Here is a 16,086-nt window from a genome sequence, read left to right as displayed (position 1 = left end):
TTTTCTTTCGCTGAAAGCTTTTATACAAAATATAACATTTGCATTGAAAATTTATTTTAATTACAATGATGCTGATGTCGTTTTTGCAAGAATTAATGCAATTTCAACCCCAAAAATTTAACTCAGGTAACACACTATATAATAATATGATAAGCAGGTAGGCGCCTTGCATGACTGACTCCCTATTGGTGTGTGAGTGTGTGTGTTAATGGGTAAGTGTGAAGCACATTGTAAAGTACTTTGGGAGCTCTTCATTGACTTGAAAAGCGCTATAGAAATGCAGACCATTTATCATTTACAATATGTTTACTTTCCTATTTAATTGAACGCAGCATCAGCTCGTTAGCATGTGTTAGCATAGGTTAGCAGTAATCAAAGAGTCAACAAATGCAGTCTTACATTTATTTGGTTTCCTTTTCTGAGCAACAAAACTCAACATTCCACAGACACAAAGAGTCGAAAAGACGCAAGTTTTTTTAAAAATGATTGAGTACAGCATCAAGAAATGGAAAAAGGCGGGAAAAAGTGACTTGTTCGTCGTAAAATTCACTTCCTTGTAACCTTTTTTGTTGCTTTTCTTTTAAAGTTTGTTCATGATTTTCTTGCTATTGCCAGTCAGCACACATTGCTACGTGACAGCATTTTTTGATATGTTAGCAAATGATGAGACGCTACTAGCATACTAACGCATGTTAGCTTAGGTTTTGTGAATTGTGCTAGAATTTGTATGGTAATGAAGGTGCTAGCTAGCCTGTTTTGAGAAACGTGGGCAAATCTTTGCACGTGTTGACATATGCTACCACGTTTTAGCAACTTTATTTGCTTATGTTAGCAAATGGTGAAACGCTACTAGCATGCTAACGTATGTTATCTTAGGTTTTGTGAATTATGTTAGTGTTTGTAGGGTAACGGAGAAGCCAGCTAGCCTGTTTTGAGAAACGTGGGCAAATCTTTGCACGTGTTAACATATGCTATCAAGTTTTAGCAACGTTATTAGCTTATGTTAGCAAGTGCTGAAATGGTATTAGAATGCTAACTTATGATAACTGAGGTTTTGTGAATTGCGTTAGCGTTTGTACAGTAACGGAGGAGCTAGCTAGCCTGTTTTGGGAAACATGGGCAAATCTTTGCACATGTTGACATATGCTACCACGTTTTAACAACTTTATTAGCTTATGTCAGCAAAGCAAATGGTGAAACGCTACTAGCATGCTAACGTATGTTGGCTTAGGTTTTGTAAATTATGTTAGTATTTGTATGGTAACAGAGGCGCCATCTAGCCTGTTTTGAGAAATGTGGGCAAATCTTTGCATGTGTTAACATATGCTATCAAGTTTTAGCAACTTTATTAGCTTATGTTAGCAAATGGTGAAACGCTGCTAGCATGCTAACGTATGTTAGCTTAGTTTTTGTGAATTATGTTAGTGTTTGTACGGTAACGGAGGCGCTCGCTAGCCTGTTTTGAGAAACGTGGGCAAATCTTTGCATGTGTTAACATATGCTATCAAGTTTTAGCAACGTTATTAGCTTATGTTAGCAAGTGCTGAAATGGTATTAGAATGCTAACTTATGATAACTTAGGTTTTGTGAATTGCGTTAGCGTTTGTACAGTAACGGAGGAGCTAGCTAGCCTGTTTTGGGAAACATGGGCAAATCTTTGCACATGTTGACATATGCTACCACGTTTTAACAACTTTATTAGCTTATGTCAGCAAAGCAAATGGTGAAACGCTACTAGCATGCTAACGTATGTTATCTTAGGTTTTGTGAATTATGTTAGTGTTTGTATGGTAACGGAGGCGCCAGCTAGCCTGTTTTGAGAGACGTGGGCAAAACTTTGCACGTGTTAACATATGCTATCAAGTTTTAGCAACGTTATTAGCTTAAATTAGCAATTGTTGAAATGGTATTAGAATGCTAACTTATGATAACTAAGGTTTTGTGAATTGTGTTAGCGTTTGTACGGTAACGGAGGCGCTCGCTAGCCTGTTTTGAGAAACGTGGGCAAAACTTTGCACGTGTTAACATATCCTATCAAGTTTTAGCAACGTTATTAGCTTATGTTAGCAATTGTTTAAATGGTATTAGCATGCTAACTTATAATAACTGAGGTTTTGTGAATTGTGTTAGTGTTTGTACAGTAACGGAGGAGCACGCTAGCCTGTTTTGGGAAACGTGGGCAAATCTTTGCACGTGTTGACATATGCTACCACGTTTTAGCAACTTTATTACCTTATGTTAGCAAATGGTGAAATGCTGCTAGCATGCTAACGTATGTTAGCTTAGTTTTTGTGAATTATGTTAGTGTTTGTATGGTAACGGAGGCGCCAGCTAGCCTGTTTTGAGAAATGTGGGCAAATCTTTGCATGTGTCAACATATGCTATCACGTTTTAGCAACTTTTTTAGCTTATGTTAGCAAGTTCTGAAATTGTATTAGAATGCTAACCTTTGATAACTGAGGTTTTGTGAATTGTGTTAGTGTTTGTACAGTAACGGATGAGCTCGCTAGCCTGTTTTGGGAAACGTGGGCAAATCTTTGCACATGTTAACATAGGCTAGCACGTTTTAGCAACTTTATTAGCTTATGTTAGCAAGTGTTGAAATGGTATTAGCATGCTAATTGTTATAACTGAGGTTTTGTGAATTGTGTTGGCGAGCCCATTGTAATTGTAATTATTTTAGCATCATATTTACAGCTTGTTACATGTGTTGTGCTCTTTTTAGCATGTTAGCGTGTGTTAGCTTGCTGACGCTTATTTCCATCTGGTCCATTTAAAAAATAGAGCTTTATTGCCACCTTTTTTATTGCCAAATTTTTTTGGGGGGGCCGCCATCTTTGTTTATTGCTGCACCGCGTTCTGACATTCTGTTATGTTCACACACACAAAATTAGGACAGTTTTGCAACATTCTTAAAACAATTCGCCTGAAAAATGGACTTGGATTCATTGGCCTTTTGACAAATTTAAGCAAAAAAATAACAATAATTTAAGAAAAATTATGTGTTTTTGTTCAATATCGGCCAAATTTCGGACAACTTTCAAACAAAGTGTTTACAAATATGTCAAACCTGTTTCAGAGTTGTTTTAAACCAATATTATCATTTTGGGGGCTTTAAATCTCTTTTAACTGTACCCCAATGCTAACCCAAGCGCTAATGCTAACCCCAGCTAAAACCCTAAATCCCGCAACATAAATCCATAAAACATAAATCCAAAACTCCCTAATCTTAAATTACCATCAGCTTTTACCCCTCCAACTCTAAACTCCCCTGCCCTAGCGCTAACCCCAACCCTAGCTAAAACCCTAACCCACTACTATTAAAACCAGGGGTCTCCAATCTCTTTCAAGCGTCAAGCTACTTTTTGGTGTTAATTAGCGCAAAGGGCAACCAGTTTGTTATGAATTTCTAAAATAGCAACTAAAGGATTTTATCCATTTGACTATAAAGGATTTTGTACGATTGACTACAAGTTACGTGTATTCAGTTTAATGTAATAAAGATATTTTCTGACTGTGCTTTAATTCAATGTACAATGAAAGGTCTGGGCAGGCTGTGTGGAATGCATAAGTCGCAGATGTTGTTTACAGGACGAGACGTACTTCTGAGAACAGAACGCCTAAGTGTGCGGTGTGTGAGATTGTGGAGTCCAGGCGGCTTCCTTGGCACGCCCATGGGAGGAGCCGACACCCCATCATGCGGGGAGAAGATAACCAATAAGAGAAAGCTAAAGTTAGCTGCAGATGACACATAGCCAATAGGGGAATAGTAGGATGTCTTTGATTTGTTTGTTGAAATGTATAAATGGGGGCCCGCCCCTGTGTGGAAATGCCGGCTCCTGGTCATTTTCTCTATCAAAAAACGAGCATGCATAATTGTTGGACGAATGTAGGTCGTGTTTAGTTAATGGAGTCAGATAACTAATTCGAACAATTTGGTAAATGGTACATTTTGATAGTTTAAATCACAACTTAGCTAGTTGGCTTGCTAAATAGCAAAAGGGTAGTTTGATAGTTAGTTAGGAAGGTAAACAGATAAAAGAAATAAAAGGGAGATAGATTGCTAGCATGTAGCCGTTAGCATCAACACGTTAGCATACACCTTTTATTCATGGTTAAATTTCACTCTGGCCACCCCTGGTAACTTTACTGGTTACCATGGAGACCCATTCAGGATGAATAGGTAGACTGAAAGATCTCATAATAATTTAGAGGGGATGAATAGTTGGTCTGCCACTAGTGGTAATGAGTGGTAATCAGGGTTGGGTAGGGTTACTTTAACTTGATTACTTTCAATGACTTTTGGATTACTCCAATAGCAAATATGCTAATAAAAGACAAAAGAAAGCAAATATGAATAAAATGACTCAATTTTGTGCAGGCTTGGGGAGTAACGGAATACATGGAACGGCAAAAAGCTGTTTGGATTTATTTTCATTTTGTTTCTGTCGCATTTTATGTTCGTTTTGCCGGAGATCAAAGAGATCAAAGCCAGGAGAGAAAGCTTACCACGTCTTGTGAGTCATAATTGTATTCATAATTAGTTTCTTTTGTCTTTTATTAGCATATTTGGTATTGGAGTCATACAAAAGTAATTGAAAGTAATCAAGTTAAAGTAACCCTTCCCAACCCTGGTGGTAATGCGTCTTGTGGAGAAAACTCGAAATGACGGAAAATGGAAATGGGAAATGCGAGGAACAAAGTAACAAACGAACCAGACAACCAACAAGCCGACGCAGTGGATGAAAGTCAAATGACGCCACAAATAAGACTGATTCAACAAAAATGCGAAACAAAAATGGCATTTTTAAAGCTGGGACAATGTGTATTATTTGCCCACTAGATGTCTCTGTACTCTGGAAAACAAGTGCTACAAACACAGCAGGAGAAGTCCACTTACGGAGACTCAAAGTGAGCAAAATGCTCCTTATTACTTTTCAAAAGGAGAAAAATGTCATATCCTGCACGGTTGTCATAGCGCCCAGCTGGCCCCGCCCTTTGACGCCGGCTGACCTGCATTTCCTGATTACTCCTACGGGTACTTAAATGCGCTTTTTGGAACTGCCCTTGGCCAGATCGTTGTTTATCCTTGTTGAAAACTTGTTAATACTTGTTTATTCTTGTTTTGCTCGTTGGTCTTTGTTGCACTCCAGTGTAACATTCTGAGAGATTCCTGGATTGTAATTTTGCCTGCATTTGAGCCTGCTTTGTTTTGTTTTTGGTCCGTTTGTGTGTCGGACAACTTTTCTTTCTCAATTAAAGTGACAGATCGTCTACGCAAATGAGTTTCTTCTTCCTGCTTCCCGACCCGTTTCAAGACAGTCCCGTTCTGTTTCTGTTGGAATTATATACATATATTTATCCTACAGTTGACATTAATATGTTATAAGTGTTCTCAGCCCTTTTTGTATAGTTTTCAGCCGTAAGCTGTTCTTCAAGGCCATGAGTTGTTTTTTGTTCAGTCCGTCTCACATTCCAGTGGGTGCACCCTGACCTGTGCATGCCATAACTCAAGTTGTTTTTCACCAAGAACCTTAATAATTAGAAGGGAGGGATCGGAGACTTCTTCAGAGTGAGGAGGAGATTTGTAACAGCCTGGTCTCCGCCGCTCTCATTATAATGATTAATAAAATAACCAATTCTCAATGACCGATTCTCTATGTCTTCTTTTATTTCAGAGTGTTTTATTAAAAATGTTGGGGACTTAACAGTTTCATGACAAAAAATAAGAAAAGAAAAATGAACAAAAGAAATACACAAAGAAGAAAACAGGAAGGAGAAAAAATGAAAAAAGGAGGTAAGACCAAAAGTAAAACTCAATAAAAAGGAAGAGAAAAATGAAATCAAATAAAAAAGAGAAACATGACAAAATGAATAGAATTAAGAGAGAAATTGTCATGATTACTGATGTGAGTCACCTGACTCTGACTCTGACTGGCTCCCTATCCCTATTTAAACCCACTCCTATCTGTCCCCTTTTGTCAGTCCGCCTGCGAACCTCTGTTTATACAAGGCAAGCCATTTTCGACCCTGACTCCCACCTGCTCCTGTTTCAGTAGAATTCGTACTGTAATTTTGACTTTGTATCCTGAAACACCTTTGTAACTAGAGGCAATATTTTCCTGTTCAGGTACTTTGTAACCTGAAATTTTGTAAGTAGAGGTACCAATGTACAAGGCTTTCTTTTCCAGACAAATTTGTTATTTGTTTTGTTCTAGGGGTTTTTAGTAGTCTTTTTCACCGCATTTGTCAAAAAACACGATGTAAAAAAAAAACGGTTGCTACCGTCCATGCATATCGGGAAGTGGGCGTCGCCCTGGAGAGGCCCCGCCCACAGCCCCGCCTACCCGGTTTTCGGTTATTTGATGCCGTTTCGAAGGAGCTGGTTGGCTGCGATGAGCATGACGCTGATGATGAAGGCCACGCCGAAGGCGCAGATCAAACTCTTGCGGACGCACGTCTGCTTGACTTGCCTCGTGGGACTCGAACCTTCGCCGGCGATAAGCCCCGCCCCCAAAAGAAATCACAGCTCAGCTCCGCCCGACAGTTTTCTTGACCAATAGTATCTCGGCGGTGAAAACGACACCGAACCAAGAACCAAACTTTCCTTTTCAAAATGGCGGAATTTTGACACGTTAAATCTCTCATGGATTTAATTCACTTCTTTATTTCCTTCGCAACGTCAATCAGTCCTACACCTCTTCATTCATTCCTTCATACCTTCACTCCTTACTTCTGTCCTTCCTTATTTCATTCCTTACTTCTTCAATACTTCATTCCTTCCCTCACTCACTCTTTTCCCTCTTCCTTCCTTCCCTCGTCCTTCAGTCCCATCTTCACTCCCTCCTTCACTTATTACTTCAAGCCTTCCTTCACTCCTTCACTCCTACCTTCATTCCCTCCTTCAACCTACCTCCTTCAATCCTTTACCTTACTCCTTATTTCAATCTTTCCTTATTTCACTCCTTACTTCTTCAATACTTCATTCCTTCCCTCACTCACTCATTTACTCCTCCCTTCCTTCCTTCGTCCTTCAGTCCCATCTTCACTCCCTCCTTCACTTATTACTTCAAGCCTTCCTTCACTCCTTCACTCCTACCTTCATTCCCTCCTTTAATCCCTACCTCCTTCTTTCCTTTCTTACTTCACTTCTTATTCCTTCAATATTTAGTTCCTTCACTCACTATCTCCTTCAATCACTTTTTCATTTACTCCTACTTTCCTTCTTTTACTCTGTTCTTCAGTCCCTTCTTCACTCCCTCCTCCAATCATTCCTTCACTCCTTCCTTGACTCTCTCTTTTACTTCCCAATTTACTTCCTTTTTGACTCCCTCCTTCTCTCCCCCTTTCACTCTTTCCCACATTCACTCCCTCCTTCACTCCCTCTTTCACTTGCTCCTTCACTTCCTCCTTCAGCCCTTCCTTCACTCCTTCCCACCGTCACTCTTACCTCCTCTAATCTTCCCCTTACTCCTTCCTTCACTTTTGCTTTCACTCCTTCCTTCCCTCTGTTTTCACTTCCTCCTTTACTCCTTCTTCACTCCTCCTCCAATCATTCCTTCACTCCTTCCTTAATTCTCACTTTTACTTCCCAATTTACTTCCGTTTTCACACCTCCTTCTCTCCCTCTTTTATTCCCTCTTTCACTCTTTCCTTCCTTCACTCCCTCCTTCACTGCCTCCTTCACTCCCTCTTTCACTCCCTCCTTTAGTCCTTCCTTCCCTCCTTCCCTCCTTCACTCTTACCTCCTCTAATCTTCCCTTACCCCTTCCTTCACTCTTTCTTTGGCTCTTCCCTTCCCTCCTTTTTCACTTCCACCTTCTTTACTCCCTCCTCCAATCATTCCTTCACTCCTTCCTTGACTCCCTCTTTTACTTCCCAATTTACTTCCTTTTTCACTCCTTCCTTCACTCCCTCCTTCAGTCCTTCCTTCCCACCTTCACTCTTAACTCCTTAATCTTCCCCTTCCTCCTTCCTTAACTCTGTCTTTCACTCCCTCCTTCCCTTATTTTTCAATTCCTCCTTTACTCCTTCTTTACTCCCTCCTCCAATCATTCGTTCACTCCTTCCTTCACTGCCTCTTTTATTTCCCAATTGACTTCCTAGCCATAAAAAGGTAAAGGATAAACTCGTTGTCCTTACTGTGGATGCCTATTGGGCATTGGTCGTGGTGGTGTAGGTGCTTCTCCTCGGTCCTGATGATGTTCTCGATGTCCTTCATGGACAAGTGCTGGCAGAAGGTGTCGTGGAGCAGGACCTTCAGCTCCTCTACCGTCAGTTTCTGCATGTCCCGCTGCCGACACATCCGAACGACAGAAAACGACACCACTTTTTTTCCTTGAAACGTCTTCAACAAAAAATTTCGGAATTCTGCACCGGAACATGTTTTCTCGTTTTTTAAGGAGGGAGAGAGAGAGAGAGAGAGAAAGGAAAAGAAAAGAAAGAAAGAAAGAGAGAATGACAAGAGGGGAATGCAAAGAGGGGATGAGAAGATGAGAAAGAGAAGAAGAGAAATAAAGATAGAAAGAGATTTTTAGGGAGGAAGAGAGAGAGAGAGAGAAGGAAAGAGAGAGAGAGAGAGAAAGAAAAGAGAGAGAAAAAGAAAGAGAGAGAAAAAGAGTAAAATAAAGAAGAAAAAAAGAAAAGAAAAAAGAAAGGGAGAAAGAAAGAGTAAAATAAAGAAAAGAAAGAAAAATGAAGGTTAGAATGGGAAGATGAGAGAGAAAGGAAAATAAAGAAAGAAAGAAAGAAGAGAATGACAAGAGGAGAATGCGAAGACGGGATGAGAAGATGAGAAGAAGAGAAATAAAGATTGAAAGATTCTTTAGGGAGGAAGGGAGAGACAGTAAGAAATGAGAGGAAAAAAAGAAAGATAAAGAAAGACTAGAAGAAAGAAAAAGAAAGCAAGCAAGAAAGAAAAAAGGAAATAAAGAAGAGAATGAGAAGATGAGAATGAGAAGAAGACAAATAAAGATAGAAAGAGATATTGAGGGAGGGAGAGAGAGAGAGTGTGAGAGAAAGAAGGAGAGAGAGAGAAAATAAAGAGAGAGAAAAAAAGAAAGAGAGAAAGAAATAGTAAAAGAAAGAAAATAAAGAAAAATAAAATAAGAAGGTTAGAATGAGAAGATGAGAATGAGAAGAAGATAAATAAAGATATAGATTTTTAGGAGGGAAGATATAGACAGAATGAGTGAGAGAGAAAGAAAAGAGAGAGAACAGAAAGATAAAGAAAAAAGGAAAGAAAGAAAGAAAGACAGAAAGAGGAGAAAGAGAAGATGAGAATGAGAATGAGGGATGAAGATAGAGAGAAAAGGAGAGAGAGAGAGAGAGAGAGAGAAATGAGAAAGAAAAAAGAGATAGAAAGAAAGATTAAAAGAAAGAAAGAGTAAAAGAAAGAAAAAGAAAGAAATAAAGAAAAAAGGAAAGAAAGAAGAGAATGACTAGAGGAGAATGACAAGATAAGAATGAAAAGATGGTTATGAGAAGAAGAGAAATAAAGATAGAAATAGATTTTTAGGAAGGAAGAGAGAGAGAGTGAGAGAGAGAAGAAGAGAGAGAGAAAAAGAGTAAAAGAAAGAAAAAAAGCAAGAAAGAAGAGAATGACAAGAGGAGAATGAGAAGATTAGGATGAGAAGATGAGAATGAGAAGAAGATAAATAAAGATAGAAAGAGATTTTGAGGGAGGGAGAGAGAGAGAAGGACAAAGAGAGAGAGAGAGAGAGAGAGAGAAAAGACATAAATAATGGAAGGTAGGTAAAAGTGGAGGAAAAGTAGAAGGACAAAACTAAGGAAAATGGGAAAAAGAAGGAAGAAAATAGGAAAGCAAGGTTAACGTGAAGGCAAAAGCGAAAGGAAGGAAAGAAGGAAGAATAAAAGCCAACTCCATTTTCAGGCAGAGGCAAAAGCAAGAGGGTGGAAATGTTTTGTGGGGGTGTAAAGGTCCATCCCACCTTGCAGAAGACGGCGTCAAAGGAAGCGGCGTCGAAGTCGTCGGGCTGTCCGGCCGCCGCGAGTTTGGGTCCGAGCAGCGTCACAAACTCCTCAAAGTCCACTTGGCCGTCGCCTAGCGCCCAAACACACGTCAACAAACAAGCCCCTGCCTTCAGGTGCGCTCGGGCTGACCTTCCACGTCCAGCCGCTGGATGATGACTTCAAGTTCTACCTCGTTGGGCATGTAGCCCAGCGAGCGCATGGCGGGCCCGAGCTCCTGTTTGGAGATGAAGCCGTTGCCGGCCCGGTCGAAGGCCTTCAAAGCCTCGCGGATCTCTGAGGGAAGGAAAGGATGTTGCCTTCAAAAGACCTCCTCGACTTCAAAAAGTGCTTAAAGTCTGCTTCCAAGGCTTTTACTGGCTTCCTTCCTTTCCTCTTTCCTCTGCTGACAACTTTTCTAACTGACTTCAGCGTTTAAATTTTTTGCCTTTTTCCAACTTTGCTTGTCCTTCCTTCTATTTTTTCCGTCAACTCCTTTGCCTAATTTAGTTATTTATTCCTTCATCTACAACTTTTTTCCTTCCTTCCTTCCTTCCTTCCTTCCTTCCTTCCTCCTGACCTTCATTCTTCCCTCCATCCCTTCTTTCCTTCTTTACTTCATTTAGTCTTGACTTCCCACTTTCCTTTCTTTAATAATTGAATAACTAAACAAGGAACCAGGGAATGACTGATTGAAGTTCAATTAGCCTTTCCCTCCTTCCTTGTTCCCTTCCTTTCTTTCTTCCTTCTAAACTTCAATTAGTTTTACCTTCCTTCATTCCTTCCTTCCGGCTGTCCTTCCTTCCTTGTTTCCTTCCTTTCTTTCTTTCTTCTAAACTTCATTGAGTTTTCCCTTCCTTCCTTCTTTCCTTCCTTTGTACTGCCCTTCCTACTGCCCTTCCTTCTTAACTTCCTTCCTTCCTTCCTTCCCTTTTCCTTCCTTCCCTTTTCCTTCCTTCCTTCCTTCCATCCCTCATTCCTTCCTTACTTCCTTCCTCCCTTTCTTCCTTCCTTCCTTCCTTCCTTCCTTCCTTCCTTTCTAATTTCACCTCCAACTTTTCTTCCTTCCTTCACCCCTAAACTTTCTTCCATTTTTCTTTATTCCCTTTCCCTCTATTTTTCACCACCAACCTTCCTCCTTTCCTTAATTTAGTCATGAATTCCTTCATCTACAACTTTCATACCTTCCTTCCTTCCTAATTTCACCTCTAACATTTCTTCCTTCCTTCACCCCTAAACTTTCTTCCATTTTTCTTTATTCCCTTTCCCTCTATTTTTCACCACCAACCTTCCTCCTTTCCTTAATTTAGTCATGTATTCCTTCATCTACAACTTTCATACCTTCCTTCTCTCCTTCCTACTTTCACTTCCAACCTTTTTTCCTTCCTTCACCTCCAACTTTTCTTCCTTCCTTCACCCCTAAACTTTCTTCCATTTTCTTTATTCCTTTTTCCTCTATTTCTCACCACTAACTTTTCTTCTCTTTCTTCCACTAAAACTTGTGAGAAGCGCAACGCAAGTGGGTCCTGTCTCTGTTCTGGTCTTGACACATAGTAAAACTTTTGTAGTATTTCTGTAGCCATTTGTAGTTTTTCTACAGTACTATTTCTGTAGTTTTTTCCCCCATAGTATAACTTTTGTAATATATCTGTAGTATTTTTGTATTATTACTGTCGTATTTTGTAGTTTTTCTGTCGCAACATTTCTGTAGAAGTAATTTTGTCGTATTTCTGTCGTAATATTCATGTATCATATTTGTATCTTAGTGTTACTGTAGTGGTACTTTAGTATTATTTCTGTAGAAGTATTTTAAAGCATTCTCATACTATTACTCTTGTAGATTTTCTGTACTTGTATTTTTGCAGAATTTCCAGAATAGAATCCTTGTAGTACAGTATATTTGTAGTATTTTTGTAGTATTTCTATAGGTTATTTTTTGTGGTATTTTGTAGCATTCCTGCTGTCATATTTTTGTAGTATTTCTGTAGTGATTTGTAGTTTTTCTACAGTACTATTTCTGTAGTTTTTCCCCATAGTATAACTTTTGTAATATACCTGCAGTATTTTTGTATTATTACTGTCGTATTTTGTAGTATTTTTGTCGCAACATTTCTGTAGAAGTACTTTTGTGGTAATATTTATGCAGCAGTATATTTGTATCATAGTGTTAGTGTAGTGGTACTTTAGTATTATTTCGGTCGAAATATTTGGAAGCATTTCCATACTATTACTCGTGTAGATTTGTTGTACTTATATTTTTGCAGTTGAACTTTTGTAGTACAGTATATCTGTAGTATTTTTGTAGTATTTATATAGGTTATTTTTTGTGGTATTTTGTAGCATTCCTGCTGTCATATTTTTGTAGTATTTCTGTAGTGATTTGTAGTTTTTCTACAGTACTATTTCTGTAGTTTTTCCCCATAGTATAACTTTTGTAATATACCTGCAGTATTTTTGTATTATTACTGTCGTATTTTGTAGTATTTTTGTCGCAACATTTCTGTAGAAGTACTTTTGTGGTAATATTTATGCAGCAGTATATTTGTATCATAGTGTTAGTGTAGTGGTACTTTAGTATTATTTCGGTGGAAATATTTGGAAGCATTTCCATACTATTACTCGTGTAGATTTGTTGTACTTATATTTTTGCAGTTGAACTTTTGTAGTACAGTATATCTGTAGTATTTTTGTAGTATTTATATAGGTTATTTTTTGTGGTATTTTGTAGCATTCCTGCTGTCATATTTTTGTAGTATTTCTGTAGTGATTTGTAGTTTTTCTACAGTACTATTTCTGTAGTTTTTCCCCATAGTATAACTTTTGTAATATACCTGTAGTATTTTTGTATTATTACTGTCGTATTTTGTAGTATTTTTGTCGCAACATTTCTGTAGAAGTACTTTTGTCGTAATATTTATGCAGCAGTATATTTGTATCATAGTGTTAGTGTAGTGGTACTTTAGTATTATTTCGGTCGAAATATTTGGAAGCATTTCCATACTATTACTCGTGTAGATTTGTTGTACTTATATTTTTGCAGTTGAACTTTTGTAGTACAGTATATCTGTAGTATTTTTGTAGTATTTCTATAGGTTATTTTTTGTGGTATTTTGTAGCATTCCTGCTGTCATATTTTTGTTGTATTTCTGTAGTAATTTGTGGTTATTCTACAGTACCATTTCTGTAGTTTTTTTCCCATAGTATAACGTTTGTAATATATCTGTAGTATTTTTCTAATATTACTGTCGTATTTCTGTCGCAACATTTCTGTAGAAGTACTTTTGTGGTATTTCTGTCGCAACATTCCTGTAGAAGTACTTTTGTGGTATTTCTATCGTAATATTTATGTATCATAGTGTTACTGTCGTGGTACTTTAGTATTATTTCTGTCGAAGTATTTTGAAGCATTTCCATACTATTACTCTTGTAGATTTGTTGTACTTATATTTTTGCAGAATTTCCAGAATTTAACTTTTGTAGTAGAGTATATCTGTAGTATTTTTGTAGTATTTCTATAGGTTATTTTTTGTGGTATTTTGTAGCATTCCTGCTGTCATATTTTTGTTGTATTTCTGTAGTAATTTGTGGTTATTCTACAGTACCATTTCTGTAGTTTTTTTTCCCATAGTATAACGTTTGTAATATAACTGTAGTATTTTTCTAATATTACTGTCGTATTTCTGTCGCAACATTTCTGTAGAAGTACTTTTGTGGTATTTCTGTCGCAACATTCCTGTAGAAGTACTTTTGTGGTATTTCTATCGTAATATTTATGTATCATAGTGTTACTGTCGTGGTACTTTAGTATTATTTCTGTGGAAGTATTTTGAAGCATTTCCATACTATTACTCTTGTAGATTTGTTGTACTTATATTTTTGCAGAATTTCCAGAATTGAACTTCTGTAGTACAGTATATCTGTAGTATTTCTATAGGTTATTTTTTGTGGTATTTTGTAGCATTCCTGCTGTCATATTTTTGTAGTACTTCTGTAGTAATTTGTAGATATTCTACCGGACTATTTTTGTAGTTTTTCCCCATAGTATAACTTTTGTAATATATCTATAGTATTTTTTTTAATATTACTGTCGTATTTTGTAGTATTTCTGTCGCAACTTTTTTATAGAAGTACTTTTGTCGTATTTCTGTCGTATGTATCATATTTGTACGATAGTGTTATTGTCGTGGTTCTTTAGTATTATTTCTGTCGAAGTATTTTGAAGCATTTCCATATTATTACTCTTGTCGATTTTCTGTACTCCCCAATAAACTGTGAGTAACGTTACGCGAGTGGGTTCTGCTTCCTGTTTCTTGTCCTGGTCCTGACCAATGTTCCATGTCATTTTGCAGGGATCACATTTTTGAGTGGAAGTACGATGTTGGCAACAAGATTCACTTGATATCATTGGAAATGATTTGAATGCAACACAAACTTTTTCTTCTTTTTTCCGTGTTTTTTTTTTTTTACTTTTTTTACGATTCCTTTAAAAAAAATCTCATTGTGTTTATTTTTTCCGCGCTGTTACTTTTTTCTTTTTGTTCTCTATTTACTTTACTTTTTTCCTACGTTTCTTTCTTTTCTCTTTTTCTGGCTTTTTTCTAAATTTTTCCTTCTTTTTTTCTCTTCCTTTTGTTTCCTTTTTTCTTAGCTTTTCACTACTTTTTCATTTTGGTATTTTTTTTTGCTTTTTTGTTCTATTTGGCCGTGTGGGGGCAGCACAGCGGCGCAGTGGTTAGCGCTTGTGTGCGGCACAGTTCATGTCATGGGAACCTCCTGCGTGGGTTCAAATCCAGCTCCAGACTTCCTGTGCGGAGTTTGTATGTTCTCCCCGTGCTTGGTGGGTTTCGTCCGGGCACTCGGGTTTCCTCCCACATTCCAAAAACATGCATTTCAGGTGAATTGGCCGGTCCAAATTGTCCCTAGGTGTGGATGAGCGAATGAGTTGTCTGTCCCTGTGTGCCCTGCGATTGGCTGGCAACCAGTTGAGGGTGTCCCCTGCCCACTGCCCGCAGATAGCTGGGATGGGCTCCAGCCCCCCCGCGACCCTAATGAGGATAAGCGGTGCGGCTGATGAGATGAGATTTGGCCGTGTAGGGATGAAAGAAGCAAAAACAACCCGAAGAGCCGTTCAAGGACCCGAAAGAGCCGGTTCCTTTTAGTGAGCCGAGCCGAAGAAGCCGGTTCTCGACAAACTCTACTAACTTTACTCAACTTCGTTCTACTTCGACTCGACTTCAAAATACCGCATTTAGGACACAACGTCAGGGGAACCCGTGTATTTTGACCTTCATGCACGGTAACTTTGACTTAAGTCGCTCCTTAATGAGTCATTTTAAACCCTTATTTTTGTGCGCTGGCTAGATTTTCTCGTGCGCTGAGAATGTGCAGGCAGTGCGCGATTGCGCACGCGCGCAGTTTAGAGGGAACACTGGTCCTGGTCCTGACAGTGTCATAGTATTACTGTAGTCATATTTTTGTAGTTTTTATAGAAAGAATGAATACAAAATAATCTGTTCATGATATTTGGAACGTTTTCTGTTTGCCCAGCCCTGATCTGGGGGCTCAGCATCCCCCCAAGGCTCTGAAGCTAAAATGGCCCCTGGTCCCTAATATTTTTTGCCCCTAATGTTGCGGTCGTGTCTCCTCACCTTCCGCCTCGTCGTCGGGGAGGCTGAGGGGGGGTCCGTAGGACAAGAGGTCCGGGATGGTGCAGGAGCCCCCCCGGTACATCAGCGTGGAGCTGATGGCGTGCAGCGGCATGTTGCAAAAATCAAAGCCCCCCCCAAAAAAGAAGAGAAGGAGGCTCGTCTAACAAGTACGAGCGACGTGCGCGCGCACGCTGCGGCAGCGCGCCTCTGCGTAGCACTTGTTGGTCTCACGTATCGTTCCCCTTCCCCTTTCCTCTTCCCCTTCCCCGCTAGGGGAAGCTGACGGCGCCCACGCCGAGGAGGGGAGCCCCTCTATTGAAGCCACGCCCCTTCTGCGTGAGCGTCACGTGTCTCGTCGTGACATTTCATGAGGGACGCAAAAAAGCAGGAAAGGGTGGATTCCGATTGCAATGAGTTGAATCAAATCGCACGGTATTTTCCCCTGTTCTTTCCTTCCTTCAACAAGTCT

The 16,086-nt window shown here is 39.0% G+C and overlaps 1 protein-coding gene across 1 annotated transcript; it reads right to left on the bottom strand.

Moving 5' to 3' along the window:
• Positions 1 to 4,866: 4,866 nt before the first annotated feature.
• Positions 4,867 to 15,831, bottom strand: cabp7a (calcium binding protein 7a). Its single transcript, XM_088335240.1, has 5 exons — positions 15,618 to 15,831; positions 10,123 to 10,266; positions 9,951 to 10,063; positions 8,143 to 8,293; positions 4,867 to 6,489 (listed from the first exon to the last, which is right to left on the bottom strand). The coding sequence occupies exons 1-5, from the start codon at positions 15,727 to 15,729 to the stop codon at positions 6,359 to 6,361; spliced, it is 651 nt and encodes a 216-aa protein (XP_088191366.1). The 5' UTR covers positions 15,730 to 15,831; the 3' UTR covers positions 4,867 to 6,358.
• Positions 15,832 to 16,086: the final 255 nt, after the last annotated feature.

This window comes from Urocampus carinirostris, chromosome 5 (assembly GCF_059441175.1).
Source record: "Urocampus carinirostris isolate Australia breed hairy pipefish chromosome 5, RoL_Ucar_1.0, whole genome shotgun sequence".
NCBI classification, from domain to species: domain Eukaryota; kingdom Metazoa; phylum Chordata; class Actinopteri; order Syngnathiformes; family Syngnathidae; genus Urocampus; species Urocampus carinirostris.
This window is presented reverse-complemented; position numbering and strand designations above follow the sequence as displayed.

Coding starts and splice junctions, on each gene's coding strand:
- cabp7a (XM_088335240.1), bottom strand. CDS start 15,729: ATGCCGCTGCACGCCATCAGCTCCACGCTGATGTACCGGGGGGGCTCC. Junction 10,267..15,617: donor CCCCGACGACGAGGCGGAAG/GTGAGGAGACAC, acceptor TCCTTCCCTCAG/AGATCCGCGAGGCTTTGAAG. Junction 8,294..9,950: donor TTGACGCCGTCTTCTGCAAG/GTGGGATGGACC, acceptor ATGTGTCGGCAG/CGGGACATGCAGAAACTGAC.